At 51.1% G+C, this 24576-nt stretch overlaps 1 protein-coding gene across 9 annotated transcripts in view; it reads left to right on the top strand.

Moving 5' to 3' along the window:
* The window catches only part of CARS2 (cysteinyl-tRNA synthetase 2, mitochondrial), a 66715-nt gene extending 43074 nt beyond the window's left edge, over positions 1-23641 (top strand). For 4 of the 9 annotated variants that reach the window (XM_063595864.1, XM_063595863.1, XM_063595862.1 and 1 more), the window contains 6 exons: positions 1127-1194; positions 13920-13986; positions 17874-18012; positions 18970-19093; positions 20577-20675; positions 22530-23641. In XM_063595864.1, coding sequence (XP_063451934.1) covers positions 1127-1194; positions 13920-13986; positions 17874-18012; positions 18970-19093; positions 20577-20675; positions 22530-22904 — 872 coding nt within the window. In that variant the 3' untranslated portion in view covers positions 22905-23641. Of the gene's footprint in view, positions 1-598; positions 874-1126; positions 1195-13919; positions 13987-17873; positions 18013-18969; positions 19094-20576; positions 20676-20877; positions 21011-22529 lie in introns of those variants that run through there. The other 5 variants (XM_034936981.3, XM_034936982.3, XM_008957457.5 and 2 more) reach the window with 3 other exon arrangements.
* The last annotated feature ends 935 nt before the right edge of the window (positions 23642-24576 follow it).

Raw genomic sequence — 24576 nt, 5'->3', positions numbered from 1 at the left:
TTTTAAAAAATCAGAATCGCACTTGGTGTAATCACATTATATAGAATTACATGTTCAAAGTTGTATATGTTTTTTGGAAATCACATTCTAATTGGTTGGTTGGTTGGTTTATTTATTTATTTATTTTTGAGGCAGAGTCTCGCTCTGTGGCCCAGGCTGGAGTGCAGTGACATGAACATAGCTCACTCTAGGCCCAACCTCCTGGGCTCAAGTGATCCTCCCACCTCAGTCTCCTGAGTTGTTGGGATGTTGGGACTGCAGGTGTGCCCCACCACGCCCAGCTAATTTTTAATTTTTTTTGTAGAGACCGGGTGTTGCCATGTTGCCCAGACTGGTCTCCAAACTCCTGGGCTCAAGCGGTCCTTCCACCTTAGCCTCCCAAAGGGCTGGTATTATGGGTGTGAGCCGCTGCGTCCGGCCTGGAGCACTCCTGTTTGAAGTTGTGTCAGAAAAAGAGGAAGAGTCTTCTGTTAGAAACAGAAAGCCCTTCTCTTGGAGATAAGCCTTGTAAAAAGCTACAGGCCAGGGAGAATTTCAGGGTCAGATTTAGGAGTTCCTTAAATGAGTTTGGTTTTCCTCCTGTCTTTCACATACATAGGGGATGAAATAATACCCAGGTCATCAAAGTCTGTGAAAACAACTGCAACAGGACCTCTGATTCTTCCCACTCAGAGACCCACAAGTGCCACTCTGTTTTTGGACAACGGTCAACAAGCTTCACCCCCAAGTGCCTGATTTGTCAAATGAGAGCTTTGTCGTTTCTTCAGATGCTGACCAGTATCTGAATTCAGTATCTCTGAATTACAGGAGAGGAGAAAATAGATGAAATACTGCTGTCGGTACCACGGTTGCTGGCTCTTGTTTAGCTTCTGAGTCAGCTGGGGCACCCCTGCCATCTGCTCTCAGTGTGGGGCTGGGTGTCCCTGCACCGTGGAACAAGGGCAGGTCGTGTCTTCCCGGAAGGCCCAGCACGGGTGAAGATTTGGGGGCAGATTTATACCAACATACACTGGTCTATACATTGGATATGTGCAGGTTCCCATTCGTTTCCTGGGGAGCCACGTGTCCCTGAGGCCAGAGAGTCTCCTCACCCAGCTCAGACTGAATGCTTTTGTTTTTGTTTCAGGGCATTTGCACGCCAAAGGCAAAGAAGAAAAAATGTCCAAATCATTAAAGAACTACATTACTATTAAGGTAACGTGCTTTTTGTATTGTATCTCTGAGGTGCCGATAGCTTGTGGAACCCATCTTAAAGGCTTCTGTGTCATTTGAGAACCACGGAATCCCATTCCCAGTGCCCTCTGGCCCCTTTCTTATGACGAGACCTGCCTCACCTCCCTCCCACTTTAAGTGGCTCTCCGCCTAATCGCGCCCTCAGCTGTGCGCCTCCTGCAGGTTTCCGCAGTCCCTTTCTTGGTGGAGCTTCCCTTTCTCTTTCCGCGTTTCAAGGCCGGCGCCCTCTTCCTTGCCTTTTCCTTTTATAATGGTTGTCTCCCTCTTGGCGCATCTGCTGACTTCCTTCCCGCCCTCACCCACCACCTCCTACTGGTGTGGCTTTGGGATTTGTTTAGGTTTTGCTGTTTGCCTTTAATAGGCTCAGAGCTGGCTGGATCCTTAACCAACCTGAAAAATGGCATCGTGCTATGGTGCTGACACATGGAATGTGAATTTCCGTGTGAATGGAAAACGGGCGCACCCACGGAGGGCTCTGGCTGACATAGTTTGAACTCCTCCTTTGTCTTCTGGCCTGTCTTTAAAGCCAGATTTAATTTAATTGCAAAATAAATGGAGAAGAATAGTATCCAGATCTCACCGCCTAAATAGCAAACCAGTGAAAGCTGTACCCATCAGATTTAGGATACACCAACAGGGACTGCTCCTCACAAAATAATTTGTATATAGTTTCCTTAAGTAGAATTTTTCTGTTTTATCCTAGGCAAAATTTCAAACCGATAGAAAAGTTGAAAGAAACATCACTATGGCTCCACCCAGATTCAATAGTTGTGATGATTTTGCTGTATTTGCTGTGTAGGATCTTTTTCGCCTACCCAGCTTAGATTGGGAGCCTCAATTAAATTAGTAAATTAGACTCTGGCCAAAGACAGATTAGCAAGAGAAAAACAAAGAGAAATGTGTTAGAGCGTGCACGGCACACGTGGAGGTGGAGCACAGGGTTGCATGACACAGAGGAAGGTTGGAGCCCGGGGCCACGGGGTTGCATGACGCAGAGGGGGTCCAAACCCAGCCACGGGGTTGCATGGTATGCAGTGGGGTCGGAGCCTGGCCATGGGGTTGCATGACGCAGAAGGGGGTCCGAAGCCAGCCATGGGGTTGCATGACGCAGAGGGGGGCCGGAGCCCGGCCACGGGGTTGCATGACGCAGAGGGGGGCCGGAGCCCGGCCACAGGGTTGCATGACGCAGAAGGGGGTCCGAAGCTGGCCATGGGGTTGCATGACGCAGAGGGGGATCAGAGCCCAGCCACGGGGTTGCATGATGCAGAGGGGGGTTGGCCACAGGGTTGCATAACGCAGAGCTGGGTCGGAGCCCGGCTACGGGGTTGCATGACACAGAGGGGAGTCGGAGCCCAGCCACGGGGTTGCATGATGCAGAGTGGGGCCAGAGCCTGGCCACGGGGTTGCATGATGTGGGGGGCGGTGTCGGAGCCCGGCCACGGGGTTGCATGACGCAGTGGGTGGTCAGAGCCCGGCCACGGGGTTGCATGACACAGAGGGGGTCGGAGCCTGGCCACGGGGTTGCATGACGCAGAGGGGGGTCGGAGCCCGGCCACAGGGTTGCATGACGCAGAGAGAGGTCTGAACCCGGCCATGGGGTTGCATGACGCAGAGGGGGTCCAAACCCGACCATGGGGTTGCATGGTGCAGAGTGGGTCGGAGCCCCGCCACTGCAGGGACCTTGCTTTATTGAGCTTCACTTGACCGCACTTCGCAGATGCTGTGTCTTTACAGATTGAAGGTTTGTGGCAGCCCTGCACCAAGCAAATCTGTTGGCACAATTTTGCCAACAGCATGTTCTCACTTCCTTTCTGTGTGTCATGTTTGGGTAATTCTTGCAATATTTCAAAGTTTCTCATTATTAAATCTGTTATGGTGATCTGTGGTCAGTGATCTCTGATGTTACTGTTGTAATTGTTTTGGGGCTCCATGAACCACATCCATGGAAGACAGAACTTAGTATGTGTTGTGCATGTTCTGACTGCTCCACCAACTGTCCATTCCCTTAAATCTGCCCCTCCGTGGACTCCCCTATTCCCTGAGACATAACATTGTTGAAATTAGGCCAGTTACTAGCCCTACAGTGGCCTCTAAGTGTTCAAGTGAAAGGAAGAGTCACACATCTCTCACTTTCCATCAAAAGCTAGAAATGCTTAAGCTTAATGAGGAGGGTATGTCAAAAGCTGAGACAGGCTGAAAGCTAAGCCTCTTGCACCAAATATTTAGCTAAGTTGTGAATGCAAAGGAAAAGTTCTTGAAGGAAATCAAAAGTGCTATTCCAGCGAACACACGAATGATTAGCAAGCAAAACAACCTTATTGCTGATAATGGAGAAAGTTTGAGTGGTCTGGATAGAGAAGATCAAACCAGCCACAACATTCCTGTAAGCCACAGCCTAATCTGGAACAAGGCCCTAACTTTCTTCAGTTCTATGAAGGCTGAGAGAGATGAGAAAGCTGCAAAGAAAAGTTGGAAGCTAGCAGGGGTTGGTTTGTGAGGTTGAAGGAAAGAAGACCTAGCTAAAATAAGTGATGAAGGTGGCCACACTAAACAGCAGATCTTTCGAATGTAGATGAAATTGCCTTCTATTGGAAGAAGATGCTGTCTAGGACTTTTGTAGCTAGAAAGAAGTCAATGGCTGGCTTCAGAGCTTCAAAGGACAGGCTGACTATTGTTAGGGGCTAATGTAGCTGGTGACTTTAAGTTGAAACCAGCGCTCATTGACAATTCAAAAAATCGTAGGGCCCTTGAGAATTACGCTAAATCGGCTGGGTGCAGTGGCTCACGTTTGTAATCCCAGCACTTTGGGAGGCCCAGGTGGGCAGATCATGAGGTCAGGAGTTCGAGACCAGCCTGGTCAACACAGTGAAACCCTGTCTCTACTAAAAATACAAAAATTAGCTGGGCGTGGTGGTGGACACCTGTAATCCCAGCTACTTGGGAGGCTGAGGCAGGAGAATCGCTTGAACCTGGGAGGCGGAGGTTGCAGTGAGCCGAGATTGTGCCACTGCACTCCAGCCTGGGCGACAGCTAGACTCCATCTCAAAAAAAAAAAAAAAGAATTATGCTAAGTGTACTCTCCCTGTGCTGTATACGTGGAATATCAAAGCCTGTATGACAGCACATCCATTTACAGCATGGTTTACTGAATATTTTAAGCCCACTGTTGAGACCTACTGCTCAGAAAAAAGGATTCCTTTCCAAATATTGACAGTGCACCTGGTCATCCAGGAGCTTTGATGGAGACATACAATGAGAGTAATATTTTTATGCTGCTAACAGAACATTCTGCAGCCCATTGATCAAGGAATAATTTCAACTTTTAAGTCTTATTATTTAAGAAAAATATTTCATAAGGCTATAGCTGCCATAGATAGTGATTCCTCTGATGGAGCTGGGCAAAGTAAATTGGAAACCTTCTGGAAAGGATTCACCATTCTAGATGCCAGTAAGAACATGTATAATTGATAGGAATAGGTCAAAATATTAACATTAACAGGAGTTTGAAAGAAGTTAAGTCCAACTCTCATGGTTGACTTTGAGGGGTTCAGGACATCATTGGAGGAAATCACTGCATATATGGTGGGAATAGCAAGAGAACTATTGGAATTGGAAATGGATCCTGGAGATGTGACTGAACTGCTGCAACCTCATGATAAAAGTTGAACAAACGAGGAGTTGCTTCTTATGGATGAGCAAAGAAAGTGGTTTCTTGAGATGGAATCCACTCCTGGTGAAGATGCTGTGGACATTGTTGAAATGACAACAAAGGATTTAGACTATTGCATACATTTAGTTGATAAAGCAGTGGCAGGGTTTGAGAGGATTGGCTCCAATTTTGAAAGACATTCTGCCGTGGGTAAAATGCTATCAAACATTGGATGCTACAGAGAAATCTTTCATGAAAGGAAGAGTCAATTGATGGCACAGACTTCATTATTGTCTTGTTTTAAGAAATTGCCACAGTAACTCAGCCTTCATCAACCACTACCTTGATCAGTCAGCAGCCATAATATTGAATCAAAACCTTCCACCAGCAAAAAGATGACTCACTGAAGGCTCATATGATTGTTATCATTTTTGTTAGCAATAAAATATTTTTTCATTAAGGTACGTACATTGTTCTTTCAGACATAATGCTATTATATACTTAATAGACTGCAGTATAATAGTGTAAACATAACTTTTGTATGCCCTGGGAAACCAGAAAATATGTGTGCCTTGCTTTATTGTGATATTCGCTTTATTGTGGTGGTCTGGAACCAACCCTTCAGTATGTCTGAGGTCTGCCTGTGAACCATGCTAGGCCAAACAAAAAAAAAAAGGAGATTTGGGCTTGAGGAGGGGCAGGCAAGTTTTGGGAGGGTGACTAGGAAAAGTGATAAACAAGGATTGTTGAGTAAAATGTTTTGCAAATTGAGCCTCTCTATTGAGAGTTGTTAGGGAGTCCTCACCCTGCTACAGCAGGATACATCTTTTACAACTGGGAGCTTTGTTTACAAGGAAAACTTGCACCCTGTTTTTAGAGCATTTCCTGCATCTGCTTGTTCTCAGTGGTCCTTAGCTCAAAATAATCTGTATGCCAGGGAGGCATATTCAGGGCTGGCAGGCTGTGGTACCCTTCAGGGGCTTTATCTGTGTTTATGGGAGTGGTGAGCGTGTGTGTGCATGTGCACATTTGTGTGAGCATGTGTGCACATGGACACCTGTATATAATGCTTGTTATTGACCATTAGGAAATACATTGAAGACATCATCACACTTCTCTATTCTGTAACCAACTCCTAAAAATAAGGATGCTTTCCTACATAATCCAAACACCTAAAAAGTTAGCAGTAATTTCTTAATATTATCTAGTCTGTAGTCTGTTTTTTTGTTTGTTTGTTTGTTTGTTTGTTAGTCTCACTATCACCCAGGCTGGAGTACAGTGGCGTGATCTCAGCTCACTGCAACCTCCACCTCCCAGGTTCAAATGATTCTCCTGCCTCAGCCTACCGAGTAGCTGGGATTATAGGTGCACACCACCATGCCTGGCTAATTTTTGTTTTGTTTTGTTTAGTAGAGACAGGGTTTCACCATGTTGGCCAGGCTGGTCTGGAACTCCTGACCTCAGGTGATCCACCTGCCTCAGCCTCCCAAAGTGCTGGGATCACAGGCATGAGTCACCGCGCCTGGCCTGTTTTCTCCAGTTATCCCCAAAATGTGTTTTATACTTTTATTTTTAAATGAGGAGTTGATCAAGGTTCATGTGTTGCATTTGTATGTTGTGTCTTTTTAGGGTTTTTTTTTTTAATGTGGTTAAAAAAACCACGTAACATAAAAGTTATCATCTTAACCATACAGTTCAGTAGTGTTAATATGTTCACATTGTTATGCAACAGATCTCTAGAATTTTTTCATCTTGTAAAACCAAAACTGTGGACTCACTGAACAACTTCCCATTTCCCCTTTCCCCAGGCCTTGGCAACAACCCTTCTACTTTCTGTGTCTATGATTTTGGCTGCTCTAGATCTCGTGTAAGTGGAATCACATAGTAATTGTCCTTTTGTGACTGGCTTATTTCACTTAGCATGGTGTCCTCAAGATTCACCTGTGCTCCTTTATTCCATGTCAAAATTTCCTTCCTTTAGGCTGAATTATATTTCATTGTTCTTTCTAGGTTTCTAATCTAATCTACAGCAGTCTTTCTACTTTTATTTTTCCTGTGGTGTTGACTTTTTGAAGAGATTGAGCCACTTGTCTTGTTGAACATCCCACATTTTGGATTTGTCTGTTTCATTGTGTTGTCATTTAGCTTGTTCTTCTGTCTCCTGTAGTTCGTTTCACGGGAAGTGAGGGTTAAAGGGTCAGTTTGATCCAGGTAGAAGCTTTTTGGCAGGAATACCTTGTAGTGGATGCTGTGAACTCACAGTGCATTCCCTGGGGACTGCAAGGTCAGGTTGTCCTACGATTCATGATGGTAAGTTTTACCATTTGTTAAGGAATGACTACCAAATCCCTCTACTGCAGAGTTTATTTTCTTCTTATGAATATTAAGCATCTGAGAGGTGGCATGCTGCATGGTAATTTGTTTCCTAATAACCTTCCACCCTATGGTTTTAGAGGCTTCACTTTGATCATGTATTTCATTGGTTATTGCAAAGTCATGGTTGTCTAATTGTTCCCTCTTTTACATTTATTAGTTGGCATTCTTCTTAAAGAAAAGTGTTTTTGTCTTTCTTTTTTTAGTAGACAGAGTCAGTGATTTATATTTATTTAGTGTATTGTCAATTCAGTCATTATCTTTTGGGTGTTGAAATCATCCCGGATTTAGCCAGGGAGGGCTCTTCTGACTGGCTCTGGTCCCCCAGGGACAGGCCCCTCGGCCTCTGTTGTGCCCTCCTGCACATGCCTGCCTTTTGCTTTCCTACCCAGACCTGCCGTTTCTCCAAGCAGCCACCCTGCCTTTGAGGGGAAATGGGATTTTGAAGGCAAGATTTGGGCACTGCGATGTTGATTGCTACCAGAGTGACACTGCGTCTACGCTTTTTCAGGGGTCAGAGCTAGGGGAGAGGGAGATAAACCTGCACATACACAATAGATTCCTTATTTGGGTTAATTTTGATATATCCAAATAAAATTTAATATCACAGGGCTTTTTAGTTTTAGCTCTTTATTTTCCTCTCTTACTAAACATCTTATAAGAGCATATCAACTTTTTGTTTTATCTTAAAATACACACAAAATAAATTTAAAAACTTAATACCAATATTACCATTAACAGTAAAACTATTGAGTAAAACTTAAGGCTTCTCTTATTTCTTTTTAAACTAATAGCTTTATTGAAATGTAATGCACATACTATATAAGTATACTATTTAAATGGTACTGCTTAGTGGTTTGTAAGATATTCGCAGTTGTGAAACCACCACTATCTAAGAACGTTTTTTTTTTTTCTTTTTGAGACAGAGTCTCACTCTGTTGCCCAGGCTGGAGTGCAGTGGCACAGTCTTGGCTCACTGCAAGCTCCGCCTTCCGGGTTCACGCCATTCTCCTGCCTCAGCCTCCTGAGTAGCTGGGACTACAGGCGCCCACCACCACGCCTGGCTAATTTTTTGTATTTTTAGTAGAGACGGGGTTTCACCATGTTAGCCAGGATGGTCTTGGATCTCCTGACCTTGTGATCCACCTGCCTCGGCCTCCCAAAGTGCTGGGCTTACAGGCGTGAGCCACCACGCCCGGCCTCTAAGAACGTTTTTATCACCCCAAAAAGAAACGCCACATCCATGGGCCATCACTTCTCACTCCCACCTCCTCCCAGCCCCGACAGCCGCTCATCTACTTTCTGTTTCTGTGATTCACCTATTCTGGACTGAAATTTCTTTTTCTTATAGACTGCACCCCACTAAAGCTCTGTGGTCTGCACATACACTCGCAGCATGTAATGATCTCCTTTCATTAACACAAGAGGTTCATTTGTTCTGTTTGTTTCCAGTGTGGTGGTCTCTCTCTTCCCCTTTTCAATTTACTTTTTGTTTTGTCTTTTTTGAGAGTCTTGCTCTGTCACCCAGGCTGTAGTGCATTAGTGTGATCTCAACTCACTGCAACCTCTGCCTCCCAGGTTCAAGTGATTCTCATGCCTCAGCCTCCCAGGTAGCTGGGATTACAGGCCTACACCACCACACCCAGCTAATTTTTGTATTTTTAGTGGAGATGGGGTTTCACCATGTTGGCCAGGCTGGTCTTGAACTCCTAACCTCAGGTCCACCTGCCTCGGCCTCCCAAAGTGCTGGGATTACAGGCGTGAGCCACTGCATCCAGTCCCAATTTACTTTTATTTGTCATATCTGTGAAACATTTGCAGGGTTCAGCATTAACACTAAAGAGAGCATGGAGAAGGCTGGCCTGGAGCCCGCCTGCACCCATTCCTTCCCCAGCAGCCACAGTTGTGTTCTCTGTTTTGGATTCGTCTTCCTGTGTTCCGTTACACACGATAGGCCAATACACATAAACCTTTCTCCTCTGTCTCATTCATGAGGCAGTGTCGTATGCATGCCGCCTCTTCCCTAACAATTTAAGTGAGGTTTTAATTTGATTATAGACATGATGGGTTTAATTTCAGAAAGTTTGAAAACTGCAGACAAGACGGAGAAGCACACGGTAGAAAAACTCAAAGGTACTAAGTCTGGAAAGCAGGCCTCCTGCCCGACCACGTTCACTGTTGCCCGGCTTCCCTCCTGAAGCAGCAGTTAGTTTTCTCGGAGCAGGTGTGTGTGTGCACACATCTCCCTATAGCTGTGCTTCTCACTTTCCCTTCACACACAGTCGTGTAGTTTTGCGCTTGCTTGATTAATCTCTTGGCCTCAGTCGGTTTTCTACCATATGGAGTTGGTTCATTCTCTCGAATGGCTGCGTAGTCCAGTGTGTGGGTGCAGCTTAATTAAAGAATCCCCTATTGATGGTCATTTAAATCCTACTGTATTTTCCACTAGGGTATGTGCATTTTCAATTTTCACAGACATTGCCATGTCTGCATTATTTTTAGCAGCCACAGTGAGGCACCGTGATTTTATTTCCCTGTTGTTGGGCTTGTTTGTGAGACCTGTACTCTGCAGGCTGCAGTGCTGTGATGAATATCCTTTAGCTAAATATCTGTGCACATCTAATGATTAGTGACTTGAGAAAAGTGCCTTGAGGTAGAATCGCACATCAGAAGATACGGGCACATTCGGAATGTTTTGGACAGAGCCCCTGGTGACTTTATCAACGAGTGTGATTTACATTCCTACTGGCAGTAGATTAAAATGTCTGTTTCCCAGGTCTCTCCAGCATCAAATTAGAATTTTAATCAGGTTACCTTTTTTCCTTTTTTTTTTTTTTTTTTTTTTGAGAGAGGGTTTTGCTGTCACCTGGGTACCTGGTGCAGTGGCACCTGGTGCAGTCCTAGCTCACTGCAGCCTGGAACTTGTGGGCTCCGGCAAACCTCCCATTTCAGCCTCCTGAGGAGCTGGGACCACAGGCGTGCACTACCACACCTGCTGATTTTGTATTTTTTCTAGAGACGAAGTCTCACTATGTTGCCCAGGCTGGTCTCAAACTCCTGGGCTCAAGCAATCCTCCTGCCTTAGCCTCACAAAGTGCTGGGATTACAGGTGTGACCCATGGCATCTGGCCCATTTTTCTTGTTAATTTGTGAAGAATGGCAACTAGATTTTAAATGTCCATGCCTTTGTCTATTTGCTGTGTTGATTTGTCTATATGTATTTACTGGTGATTTTTCATTTATATTTTTGGTAGCTCGCACCTACCCTAGCCCATAGTTCCTTGGAGATGTTAAGTTATTGCCCCACATCTTAAAAATACTTGCCACATTCCTGGTTTCTAGCATAAGACCCTTTTCCCGCCAGTCCTCTTTGTCTTGGACACCACTGATAGACCTTTATGACAGCCTGGGTGAAAACCCAATGCTTTCTGTGTAATGGAGGCCACGGTCCATGTAGAAAGAGCTCAACCCTGGAGCTCAGATAATGGTTTAAAACCTGCTTTCTAGTTACTGTACGTCTCAAAGCAAGCTAGGGCCTGGCCCAGTAGAGAGGCTCTGGTGCCTGCTTCTGCCCAGGGGCTCCAGGGGTGTGTGCAGCGCTGGCATCATAGGAAGTCCCTCGGCAACTGGCATATGTACCCAGCGGGCTCCCTGTGAGTGTGCACCCTGTTACCTCGTGAGGTCACTGGGGCTCACATGGCTTGTTACCGTCCCCACCTGAAGGCCGATCCGGTCGTCCGGCCTGGGCTCTGGGAGATTGCTTACCTCCTGGAGAGTTCCAGCACGAGCTTACACTGCCGTCGCCACATTTTGCCTCTCAGGTAGCCGTGGCAGGTTGCACGGTGGAACCGGAGTAGTATAGAAACTTGCTGATATCAGCCGGCACAGAGCAGGCACACGCTAAAAAATTAATGTCCGTGTGCACCCACAGTATTCAAGAGTTTTCACATCATTGTCAGAATACTGTGTAATGAAGAAGTTATAATATGTTTCTCCTTTAGTCCGTAGAAACTCAATGCTCTAGAAAGATTAGATTCCAGATTTCTGTTAAAACTAGTACTATAGCTCGCTGCAGTAGCGCCCGCCCCCGCAAGAGCAGGGAAGATAAGCCTTTAATGTTGTTGGGGTTTCAGAGAACTATTAGATTTGTGAAAACACATTGAGGCTAATTCTGCATGCGTTTACATTCTGAGAGGAAAACCCCTTTGAGAGAAAGCCAGGTGAAATCGTTTTTGGAATGCAGTGGGGAGCGTGGAGGCTGCTTGTGGAGTGGTGTTTCCACACCGAAACCTGGAGACCTAAATAGGGCGCAACCTGAACTGAAACCAGCAGGACATGGCTGTGTGCGTTAATTGGAACCACAGCACCTCGGGTGAGGGAGGGTCTCAAGTGAGCCTGCGAGTTGCGAATTAGAGGACCCAGGAGTAATATTCCTTTTTTCACAATTTGGGAAGGAGCACCCGGGAGATGGACAGACGGAAATTGAATTCCAGTGTGATTACTGATGAACTACTGTTGGATTGGACAGGGGCTCTTCACACACACACACACACACACACACACACACACACACCCCAGCCCCCTTCCCCACCCCAGGCCCCTGTGGCAGCCTGGTGAAGTCTGTGGACCCAGCCTTACAATTTGCTTTAAATACATAAAATAAAATACATAGGATCCCAAAGGCCGTTGATGATACTGAAGTAGCGGAGCGGGGGCTCTGCTTGACTCAGCGGTTAGCTCAGCGTGGGTGGGGTCTGATGGCTGCCATCCTCTCGTGTGATTTGTGGTGTGTGATGTCATCCCTGTGGGGTCACCCGTGGCAGCTGTGGCCACCATGCCAGGCTCTGTGATTCCGGATGTGTTTGCTGCCTACACTGACCATCGAAGGAAATACCCATTTCGGTGCAAGGCTGGCAGAAATAAACACATAACTGTTGAACCATCCCAGTTCACAGATCTCCCCGCCCTCCCACCTTCTCTCTGTGGGCCCCTAGGAGGTCTGTGGACCCCAGGTTGAGCACCCCTGTGTTAGGGCATTGGCCCAGCAGCTTTCTGATTAACGCCACCCCACATGAGAATGCCCCTCACTGCCTCAGGCACAGGCAGACAGGAGTTGGGCTGTGGGGTGGGGGCTGAGCTCCTTCCTGGTAGAAGACAGACCAGACCTGCTCCGTCCTCTGAAGGGACTGAGCCCTGGAGGCAGGTGGAGCAGTGTCCTCCTCCTTCCAGCTCAGCAGTCCAGGGAGCCCCCTCCTTCCTACTGGGTGGGCGAGGCCGCTGCAGCCTGCAGCAGGGACAGCCCCTTCTACCCCAAGACGCTCTTCAGTTGTGTTTGTTTTGCTCTCAGTAGGGTTGTTGAGCAGCATGGCCTTAGACTGGTCTTTTATGCCTTATAAAATACCATGTGTTGTGACGCAGTATTTTGAGCTGGACTCCGCCGTTTCCGGCTCACTCTCCCTGGCAGCTCTGTGCTCCCACGACCACCCTGCAGAGGAAGTGGGTATCTGAGCTCTGATGAGCGGGTGCAGACTGTGGGTTGGTGTCAGCCCCTGTGCTCTGGGCTTGTGTTGCTGCCCATCAGCCTAGAGAAGAGGGGATCGGGTTTACCAGAGGGAGACGGAAATGCAATTCTCACTCCAGCAAGGTCAGCGACAGCTTCCTGCGCAGAGGACAGGCATGGGGTGAGCCAGTTCTGTCTTCTGAGGTGGTGGCAGGAAAGGGGGCTTTGGTCAGAGCCGGCACCATGTGCTGCAGATCCAGGCAAGGAGCCACTCGGGCTCCCGTCGGAGCGCGTCCCTGGCCAGGGGTGCAGTCGGAGCTCGGCTTTCTTTCTTGGGGCCACAGTGGAAGCCCAAGCTGGGCAGAGCCCTCTTCCTTCTCTCCCCCACTCATCTCATCTCTTAAAAGTAGCTGCCAGAGCTGAACCCTGAGCGCCCCACAGGAGGTTTTGCTGAGGGCTGCGCTGCTTTTGCTGTGCCTCTAATGACCTCTTCTAAGCTTCCTCATATAGAAAGCTCCACTTCTTTCTGGACAGACGTTTTCTAAATGATCTATAGGAGGATACCGGTTGGGTTCTGAGTTTTACTTAGGTTTAATCAGAAGCTGGGTGGTTTAGTCTTCAAGAGACAGGCTTAGCGCATGCTTTAGCCCAGTGTTTACAAGAACTGTGCCACCAAATAGGATGAGTGAGGCTGTCGCCCCTTGGCTGGGCTGAGCTGGAGGTCAGCCGGCTCTGACGTTCACCGCAAGCTTCTCCTGGGGGCCTGCAGGCAGGCCAGAGCTGGTGGCCTCCCGCCACCTACCTGGTCTCTTCCTGAGCACAGCATCGCTCCATGCTGTCTGTCCCACGTCCCCGTCGTGCAGAAAGAGAGCCCAGGCTGAGCACAGGACACGCTCCTCCTGGAGCCTGCGCAGGTGCGGATTTTCAGGGCAAACCGGCTTTCTCTTGCTCTTTCCACAAATACTGAGATCGAACGTGGAAAGTTCAGTGAGGAAATCACCAGGAAACAGGTGGTAATTGTGTTTGGAGGGCTCATTTTCATCAAGGTTCCTGATTTCTTGATAGGTAGAGATAACTTATGTAATTGTAGAAAGTAACATGTTCTCTGAACAGTGCGAAGCGTAAAAGCAAAGCCTCGTGACTGCCTGTCTCTCGCTTTACCAGGACTTTCTGAAGACCTTTTCCCCCGATGTCTTCCGGTTCTTCTGCCTGCGGAGCAGCTACCGCTCAGGTGAGCCGAGCACACGCGGAGTGGACTCCCCCCCAGCTCGGAGACAGTCATTCTGACAGGACTGAGAACAGCAAAATGCAGACCAGAGAATAAGCAGAACCTTGTTGAGTGAGGCTGCTGTGTGCCTTACGGTTCGGGTTGAGAGTGAACCCAGAGGACGAGGGATCCCAGCGCTGGTCTGGGCTCGGCCCGCAGTGGATGTGGGCTTCCTCGTCAAGCTCGAGTCCTCTCCACTCCTTCTCTCTGGGTCTGGACAAGTCGTGAACCCGCAGCACCTCGGCTTCCTGCTGTGTGAACTGGGAGATTGGAAGGGGCCAGCCTGGCACGGCCCCGAACATGGGAGCCCTCAAACGTGACCCTGCCTGCCCTGCCCAGGGACAGCACTTCCCCGAACGGTGTGTAGCAGAGCAAGGTCTCCTGGATGGGTGATGACGGTTCCTCCCATGCTGCACAGTTGCCTGCTGCCCCGGGCTAGGCTCTTGGCCAGGAGTTGTCTAGCACTGGCCTGGCATGGTGGCTCACGTGTATGATCCCAGCACTTTGGGAGGCTGAGGCTGGCAGATGTTTTGAGTCCAGGAGTTTGAGACCCACCTGGGCAACATAGTGAGATCTTATCTCTACAAAAAATACAAAAGGCCTGGCACGATGGCTCACACCTGTAATCTCAACACTTTGGGAGGCTGAGGCAGGTGGATCACTTGAGGTCAGGAGTTCGAGACCAGTTTGGCCAACGTGGTAAAACCCCGTCTCTCCTAAAAATACAAAAATTAGCCAGGCATGGCGATGTGTGCCTATAATCCCAGCTACTCAGGAGGGTGAGGCAGGAGAATTGCTTGAACCTGGGAGGCAGAGGCTGCAGTGAGCCATGATCATGCCACTGCTCTCTAGCCTGGGTGGCTGAGCAAGACTCCATCTGAAAAAAATACAAAAAAATTGGCTTGGTGGCATGCACCTGTAATCTCAGCTACTCGGGAGGCTGAGGCAGGAGAATCACTTCAACCCAGGAGGCGGAGGTGCAGTGAGCCGAGATCGCACCACTGCACTCCAGCCTGGGTAACAGAGCAAGACCCTGTCTCAAAAAAAAAAAAAAAAAAAGTCGTTATCCAGAGCTGCATCCCTGGTGGCAAGTGAGGGCTGGGGACAGTGATACTGCCCTGCCTGGCTTGACCACCTAACTGGCAATAAGGTCCCAGTGTATGGCTAGTGCTGCAGGAGCAGGGCCAGTGTCCTCTGGAGATGGTGACAGTTCCTTCCTTGTGAGCGAGGGTTGCTGTCCTTCTGGCCTCTGGTGTCCCCTCTGCTCCATTGACACTGCCGAGGCCCTGGGTTGCTGCTGTTGTCATGCCACCTCCCTCTCCCCCTTCTTGTCCCTCCTACGTAGCTCTCTTGCTCCAAATTGATGATTTCACCTTTTTAATGAAGATGATAGGAGTGGGGACATGCAGCCAAAACATAGTTTATTCTCATTCCCCCATGGGGTGAATCTATCTGGCCAGCACACTTTATGTCACACACAAAGCTTTGGTGGGTTTGGGTGAGCCCCTGGGCTGGTCCCATCCATCTCCCTCCCCTGTGCTGTGCCTGCAGAATTTCACCCGGGCTGCGGCCTGGCACAGACCCCACCCGGCCTGCAGCTCTGTCAGCTTGAGTGGGGCACACAGACATCTGCACCTTTGACCACCGAAAGGCTACCTTGGGCCATGTCTTTATCCTGGCTCTGACGCCACGTTGTTGGCTTTCTACTGCAAACTCAGGTTTTCTGAGACGTGGTCTGAACCTCTCCCCTGGGTGGAACTGCAGTGCATCGGCCCAGGGGACCTGCGCTCACAGGCGCACGAGCTTGAGAAAGAAGTGTCGCCAGCCTCGTGCTCGCCTGGCCTCGTGCAGCATGTGTGTGTGGTGTGCACTTATGCGTGATGAAAGCAGCCCAGCCGTGCCGTGAGAGGAAGAGTCGGGGAGGCGAATGGGCTGGAGAAACTGTTTCCGCCTGGCTCCGTGTTGCTGGAAACGGGCAGAGGCGGCGGAGATGAATCCCGTGTGCGAGCGCAGAGCTCTCTCCCCGGCTCGTGCTTGCTCCCCTCGTGGCTGGGGGCTGTGGTCCTTTCAAAGCTGTTCCCCGCGGATCCCTTCCCAGGGGCTCTTTGCCCTCGGAAGCCCCGCCTCCCTTCTCGCAGATTGTGGCAGGATTAGGGGCAGCATCTTGTATGACTGTCCTAATTGTGTGCAGTTCTTTTTGAGCTTTGAATACGAAGTTTGGTCTGAAAAGAGGCTTTCTCAAGCCTGGGCAGCTCTTTCAGGAACACATTCCCAGTGGGAATTTTGGGTGGGATTCAGGAGGCACCTATCTGCCGGTGAGGGATTTCTAGGAACACAAGGTTAGTCAGGACGTGGATCCCCACAGTGGACACGACTGCCCCACCCCGCCGAGGTCAGAGGTGGCCATGAGGAGCTGGGCCGTCGCTTGCTGTCTGAGCTTCCATCCACGAATGGTGTGGGAGTTCAGGATCTTCCCAGACATGCTTTCTTCACCTTTGGGAAGATGGAGGGGGACGGTGGTGGCATCCCTTGAAGTCTGTGCTGCACTGACACTTTGGAGAAGCGTCTCCCATCTGTAGAGCAGAATCCTCTTTGGAGAAATGCAGCTGTCCTTGACCTTGAGGCAGAAGGCGTCTCCATCCTGGGCATCTGTCTGCCCCTCCCCATCTGGATGCCTCATCTTGCTGTGTCATTAATGGTAATCTTATTCTAACAGCCTCCCATGCATCAACTCTATCAGTCTCCGAATATTATCTTTAAATTTTGTCAGATCGCTTTGTGGGTTTCTGGCTTTTTCTCTTTTCTATCAAGCTATTCAAAGTAAAAACTGAAAGTGAATTTAGAAAAAAAGGAAAAATGTTAAGTAAGATATTAGACAGCCCTGGGGGAGGTTTTCACTGTGTTGCTTCCAGCTTGAAGCCATGTCTGATTTTGGAATTCTCGTTTTGAAGTCAGGACTTGTAGGCATCTTGAGATGTAATTTTCAGCATATGTGTCCAGATAGGCTCTTTTTATTCTTGTGGTTTTCAAAGAGCTGTTTAAAGCAGCACTCCTCAAAAGCATGGACTGTGGACTCAGACAGCCTGGGAAACAGAGTAGGCACGAGAAGGTTCTAGAAATGTGTGGCTGGCTCTGCTGATATCCAAGGATATGTGATCATTGCAAAGCGATTCACTCCTATTGTCTTACCCATCAGAATGCAGTAGACTAGAAACCACAAGAAATGAACAGATGTAAACAGAAACACTGGCCCCTCATCCAGGTGGCCTAAGAAACACCCACAGACTCTAAAGCCAGGTTTGGGGACTGCTCCTCCCTTCCACTTTGGGCTCCTCATCCAGGTGGCCTAAGAAACTCCCACAGACTCTAAAGCCAGGTCTGGGGACTGCTCCTCCCTCCCCCTTTGGGCTGTCCCATCACACACAGGCACTTTCCCTGGGGGGGGCCTTCCCTAGAGGTGCCTCTGACCCTAGGGTGGGGCTCCCTCTTTCCAGAGCTAGCCATTCATCCACACCTCCATCCAGGGCGCGGCTCCTTCTTTCCAGAGCCAGCCATTCATCCGCACCTCCATCCGTCAGTGGAAATGCACCTCTTGGCTGGAAGCACTGGGAGCATGTCTCCACCGCCACCTTGTTCTCCCACGGCAGGTGCCACTGAGCTGGGACAGACCCTGTGGTCTGTGTCCAGTGGGCCTAGGGACTCGCGGTCACTGGAGGGCAGTGAGAGCCACATGTCCCGCTCTCCGTGTGGTCCCTGGGTGGCAGTGCCCTCAGAAAACACTGATTCTGCTGGACCAGGGCAGGGGCACAGCATGGTGGGCACCGCCTCAGTGACCATCTCTTCCTCCTCAGCCATCGACTACAGTGACAGCGCCATGCTCCAAGCTCAGCAGCTGCTCCTGGGGCTGGGCTCTTTCCTGGAGGATGCACGTGCCTACATGAAGGGGCAGCTGGCCTGCGGCTCCGTCAGGGAAGCGATGCTGTGGGAGAGGTAAGAGGCCCGCCTAGCACCCGGCGTGGCACCCCTCCTGTGGCCTGCTGGGTGCTGCTGGTGGGCTCCTGAAGGGGAAGAGGGGCCCCCAGGAGACAGGGCGCTGGACAGGAGGTGTGGGGTCAGGGACTGCCAAGAGAGGCCCCAGGAGACAGGGTGCTGGGCAGGAGGTGCAAGTGTGGGGTCAGGGGCTCCCCAGAGGCCACAGGACACTGGGTGCTGGACAGGAGGTGTGGGGTCAGGGGCTCCCGAGACGTCCCAGGGAGACGGCGCTGGGCAGGAAGTGTGCCTGGGGCCCTCGGGCTCTGAGCCCCCTGCTCAGAGTGGCTTTGGGCTCGGGTTCCCTGTGCGAGGAGCGGAGCTGCTCATCCCTCCCAGTCCTGACGGTGAGGAGCCAAAATCTATAAAACACACAGGCCTGGGCCCACAGCATCGCCTCCACTCCCCACCCACGGGTGTCCTGGGCAGCGCTGCACATTCATCCTGGCGTGCAGAGTCTTCCGGATGGTCTTGGTGATAACCCACCCCTGCCGCTTCAGCAGGGTAGGCAGCCAGTGGCCACGGGAGGCTGAGATCCGGGAGCCCCGGGCTGGGCCTCCCTAGCCTCTCTTTGTGAGTGGTCAGCCGTGCCGTCTCTCCCCCACCGAGTCTTCCTTGCCACTCCCCTCAATATCTATTGATTTTTAAAACCATCATGAAAATGCCCACGTGTGTCTTGTATTTTAAGTGTCACAGGTGACCTCTGCTCTGGGACTTTTTCTTGGGGTAACATGACAGTTTGCAGTTGATGTTACATAATTTTCTGCTACTCAGGAACTCAAGTCTTTGGGAATAAGACCTAGAGAAAGTCCCCAGCTTAGAGCCCCCAGCGTCTCTCCCTGGGGAAGGACTGGTGTGGGGGCCGCCTGGGGAGAGTGGAGCTCCCTCTGCTGTGACTGTTCTCTCCTCTTCCCTCAGGCTCTCCAGCACCAAGAGGGCCGTGAAGGCGGCCTTGGCAGATGACTTTGACACACCCAGGGTGGTTGATGCCATCCTGGGCCTTGCACACCACGGGAATGGACAGCTCAGGGCGTCCCTGAAGGTAGCTCAACGAACAGGTGGCCTCGCGGTCCTGCTGCCAGGGGCATGGGTCGGGTCCTCTGGTGGGTTTTTCTCATGTCGGTTGGGTGGCATCTCTGCTGATTTCGCCTCCCGCAGCTTCTGTGGAGGAACTCATGGAGCCCAAGTCTGCTGCTGACACACGGGATGGCACCCAGCCTGGGGCTTGACCCTCCCGGGCCTCAGGGCCACCTGGGGAACAAGCTCTCAGGAGCCCCTGAGGTTAAGAAATTCTGTGTGCTTGATCCTCAGGGGACACATCTCATGTCCCCACTGCATTCATGGCCCTTTCCCAGAGAGCTTTTGTGGGGAACTTTTTAAGGAAAGACCCATTTACCCCAATGCACTGTTATGCAATCTGCACCCCAGTGTGATGACCACACCAAGCACCCAGGGGTCTGAGCCTGGACTCGTGGGTCACTGCAAGTGTTTGGCAGGTGGGACAAAGACCGTGAAAGTGGCGGCAGGCTTTGGTTCCTGCACGTCTGAGGGTCTCCCTGCCAGGCCCTGGGAGGCGCTGCGTCAGGAGCCCTGTGACCTTTGATGACCCGGGAAGCCGAGGATGTTTGTGCCTCTCCCACCTCTGGAAACACCTGTGGGTTCTGGCCACATGCTCTGTTAGTTGAGCATCTCTGTGGAGGTCTCCATCCCTGGCTGCGTGCAGTGTTGGGTTTCAGAGCACCAGCAGGTGGGGCAGGGTGCCATGTGCCCTTGCCGGGTGCCTTTGGTCCAAATACTGCAGACGCGCAGGGCTCGCCTCTGAGGGGGGCGGGCATTTGAGTCACAGCCGGCTGCAGGAACAGGCTGCCCCGCACTGAAGGCAGCCAGGCTGGGCTGGGGCAGGTCCAGCAGCCAGGCTGCTCCTGCACGGGAGCTCCTCCTCCTCAGCCCGTCCGCGGCCTCCTGCCTTCACCGCAGCTGCTGCCGGCACTACCAGGCTGGCCCAGCTCTAGGGCAACAGGGGCCTCTTGTGGCAAGGGGCGGGGACAAGTAAAGAGGCTGGCTTTTGTCCTGCGCTTTTCCTTCCCAACCTTTGCAATTCTGGGGCACCTGCAAACTAAGGCTAGTGTCACACAAGGGTCTCTGTGCTTGGTAACTGATGTGAGCCACGTACCAGGATTTCCCCGTTTTCTGAGAAACCCAGCCCAGTGCCCACTCAGCCTCCACCTACCATGCGCCACCTGCCATACTCCACGGTCATGCTTCACCCGCGAAGCCTGATGAGCTAGTCACCACCCACATGACTGATGGGTAAACTGAGGCACAAGAGATTCCTCATGCAGCTATAGTTGTATGGTCTGCAGTGAGGTAGCCGATGCCAGAGCTGTGTCCTCCCTCCATAGAAGCCAGGAGAAAGGCCAGACTGAAGTGACCTGCTGAAGCCTTTGTCTTTTGACATTGAATTCCGTTTGCCCACTGCCATCAAGACTGCTTTTAAGGAGCTTCCGCGACATGATCTCTTACAGGAACCTGGAGGGCCGAGAAGTCCTGCTGTGTTTGGTGCCATCATCTCTTACTTTGAACAGTTTTTTGAAACTGTTGGAATTTCTCTGGCAAATCAACAGGTAGGTCCTATTATTTTAAATGCTTAATTCTGGAATTTTCTCCATGTTGGGACAATAACCTTTACCCTTTTAACTTGGAATAGAGCATTATGATGCCACACTAATGTATTTACCTGTTTAAAAACATGTTACTTTCCTGGAAAAATAAACACACTCAGAGCCAATACTTATTAATTGGAATTGCACAATTCTACTTCTGCAGTTGGCAAACTCTCGTGCGCAGAACCAGAGATGAGTCCATCTCAGCAACAGAGTGTCGCCAGCTCTGCACACACGTTTATGTTCAAAGACTCTCAGAATGTGCAGAAGTCACAGGCACAGTAAGAGAACATTTTTCCTGACCCATTTGAGGGCAAGTTGGCGACCTGAGCCCCCTTGCCTGGCACGCTTTGTACGGACAGGACGGGCTCCCCGACAGGCACGAGTCACCTGCACCTTCCCAGCGAGGCTCACCCTGGCTGTGCAGTGAAGGTGGACGCTGCCAGGCTTCTCCACATTCCTTCTCTTCCCTTGTAACTCAAGAGCGTTTTTGCAGAGAGACTTGGATCCTATGAAAATGTCCTCTTCCTTACCAGGCTCACCTAAAACTCGTTTATTGTATCAATACAGATTTGAGGTTTCCTGCCTTATTCTTAAAGTCCCCCACCATCACTTTGTATGTGGCTGATGGAGGCCCCTTGGGGCTGGCGCTGTGTCCTTGAACATCCCTGTCATTCTTTGGACACCCTTGTAGAATTCTCAGCACAAGGCGCTCTGGCTCTTTTGGGGTGTGGCTCGGCTGCTGCTGCCTGGACGGGGGCTGCCACTCTAGACCAGCTGCCCGGCACCCCGAGGGTCCCGCCGCTTGGGACTGGGGCCCGAGCAGGCGTGCTGAAGGCCTGGCTCTGGGCCAAACACGTCTCGCTGGCTCTCAACAGAGAACTATAGTGTCTTTTCCAAGTTTGGCTCATTTGTATACCTGTTGATCACCTGGTAGACTTAGTTCCCCTTTCCAGCAGTCCGGCGTCTGTTGCCAATCACATAAAAGTCGACTGGTGTGAGATGACCCAAGTTTTTGCAATGTACATGTTCATTTTTAGGGGCGGCTTTCCAGAGTCTGTTTTGAGTAAGAAAAGTGGGATCTGGCCAAGCTCTGCCTAGCCCTTGTCAAAGATATCTCATTCACCTTCCTCCGGCCGCAAGGCCCAATGTCTGGGCCCACTCTGGGCTCATATTTTTGTAATAACAAAAATTGTCTTTTATCGTGGAAGCAATAACTGAGGGGTGTATGGAGGGTTAAGTAGTTTGACACCAAGGTCAAATGTTGTGTCTGTTTCTTATTTTACACACATGGATTTAACAAATAGGTACAGCTGCCCCTTCCACACCGCCCCAGGATCTATTCTCAGTGGGAGGGCAGCGCGAGGCCTTCTGCGCAAATCCCGTCCTCAGCACCTGAGGCTGTGAATCTCAGACCATTTGCCGAAACACGCGTGTGCAAGTGCTCAGTCGCTGCCCCCCAGCCTTATCCTCAGGTTGCTCCTGATACCTCGGCCACAATTGCGTGGGGTCTGGAACCCAGGGAGCGTTTGTGTTCAGGGCGGGGCGGCGTGCAGCCCCCAGCCCTTCCAACTCCCGAGTGAGCATCACTCAGCCTTGCTTGGACGACAGATGCTCAGAGTTGAGAGTGGAGACTTGCCCAGAGCCCAGCGCTTGCGGGCCGTACCCATCCCTGCCAGACTCAGAAAGAGGCCCAGCTGTAGGGAATCAGGGAAGCCCAGGGCTGGGTGGGTCTCGGCCCAGAGCCCAACCACGGGGTGGGGAGGGGGGCATCCACAGTCTCCAGGGGATGTAACCATGCCGTGCTGGCTTCAGTACGTTTCAGGAGACGGCAGCGAGGCTACCTTGCATGGTGTGGTGGACGAGCTGGTGCGGTTCCGGCAGAAGGTCCGGCAGTTTGCGCTGGCCATGCCCGAGGCCACGGGGGACGCCCAGCGGCAGCAGCTCCTAGAAAGGCAGCCCCTGCTGGAAGCATGCGACACCCTGCGCCGGGGCCTGACTGCCCACGGCATCAACATCAAGGTGAGTGCCGCACCCAGGTCAGGGACATCACCCCAGGAGCCGGGTAGGTCAACAGGTAGGTGTCACACAGACGTGGGGCCATCAGAGGCCCAGACATCCCCCATAACCATGCTTTTTTTTGAGACGGAGTTTCACTCTTGTCACCCAGGCTGGAGTGCAATGGCGTGATCTCGGCTCACCACAACCTCTGCCTCCCAGGTTCAAGCGATTCTCCTGCCTCAGCCTCCTGAGTAGCTAGGATTACAGGCATGCACTCCCATGCTCGGCTGATTTTTTATTTTTAGTAGAGACGGGTTTTCTCCATGTGGGTCAGGCTGGTCTCAAACTCCCGACCTCAGGTGATCCTCCCACCTCAGCCTCCCAAAGTGCCAGGATTACAGGCGTGAGCCACTGCGCCCGGCCCATGCTTCTGAGAAACCCACCCCCATAAAAAATGAGGTGGGAGGGCCGTGAGGGAGGGGCCAAGTTGGCTGCAGGGGACGCTGAGCACGGGGACGTGGGTCCTGCTCAGCCCCCGCCACCTCCTGCAGGTGCCTCGAAGCTCCTGGCCTTCTGCTGGAGGTAGTGGGGCCCTTTCTAAGCGCCTGGCAAGCTTTTTAGGACAGGCCGGTGAGGGAACAGGCACCCTGAACCTGATTACGCCCGTCAGCCCCCTGTGCCACATGACGTGGTGTCTGCTCAGAGTTGGACCTCACTCTTCTTCTCCAGGACAGAAGCAGTACAACATCCACGTGGGAACTGCTGGATCAAAGGACAAAAGACCAAAAATCAGCGGGCTGAGGATGGAGCACAGCCATGAACCTGCTCACGACAAGACGCACCCACACTTCTCACGGTCAAGGCTTTATGTTGAAGCTTCCTGTCGGGGCTGCTAGGTCAGCATTAAAGTAAGGCAACCAACAGTGTCCCACTGGCGTCTGTTAGTAACTGAGCCTAAACACTCACTGCGTTCTGTGGCTACAGACTCACCGTTGAGTGAGTGAAATGGTGACAGACATTCAGTAGCATCCAGCAGCACATGTGCCTGCGCGTGAGACCTGCTGGCCCTGTGCCCAGGGAACAGACAACACAGCAACAGAAGAGCAGGGACCCCGGGAGGCGGCAGAATGCAGCCTGTTTCCTCCTGAGGGAGGGGCTGCGGATGGGTGAGGTGGGTGGGCCACGCAGCAGCATAGTCTGAAGCAGAGGTGGGACGCCTCCCCCAGCAAGAACACAATCTTACGTTTTTTCTCTGGTTACAAAAGTAACGTATTCAGCGTAGAAAAAATGCAGCTGAGAACCCGTCTGCAGTCCCGCTGCAGTTAACATCCTGGCAGCTGCAGGCCGTCTTGGTGGTCATGGTCTGTGCAGAGCAGTGATGGGGTCGAGCTGGGCCTGAGAAAGGTTGGTTCCGGAGGAGTCAGGGCAGCCAGGCTGAAAGCCAGCTGGCGAGCTGTGACAGACAGGATTCCTGAGCGGGAGGTGGCGGCCAACGCACGGCAGGCTGCCTGGGCTACAGGACCGGTGGCCTTCTGAAGCACCCGCCTTGCTCCTGGATCTCACCTTTCTGTGCTAAGCCCAGCGCCACAGCTGTCAGTGACTCAGCAGGGTGACCCCTCTCCACTCTTCCTGCTCGCAGACCCTGGGCCAGGCCTCTCCCTGTCACACTGGCATCTCTGAATCCCAAGGGCACAGGCAGCAGCGGGACCCGTGACTGGGGATACGGGCTTGCTCATCATTTAACCGTGACCCTGAGGTACAGGTCTCCTGTCTACAGTTCAGAAGTCACTCACCTAGAAAATCACCCTAGTAAAGCTACCCACATAGAAAAAGTCCCCAGAGGGCTCCTTACAATGAGGCA

This window comes from Pan paniscus, chromosome 14 (assembly GCF_029289425.2).
Source record: "Pan paniscus chromosome 14, NHGRI_mPanPan1-v2.0_pri, whole genome shotgun sequence".
Taxonomy (NCBI): domain Eukaryota; kingdom Metazoa; phylum Chordata; class Mammalia; order Primates; family Hominidae; genus Pan; species Pan paniscus.
Note: the sequence above shows the minus strand (reverse complement) of the source record. Positions and strands in the feature narration are given on the sequence as shown.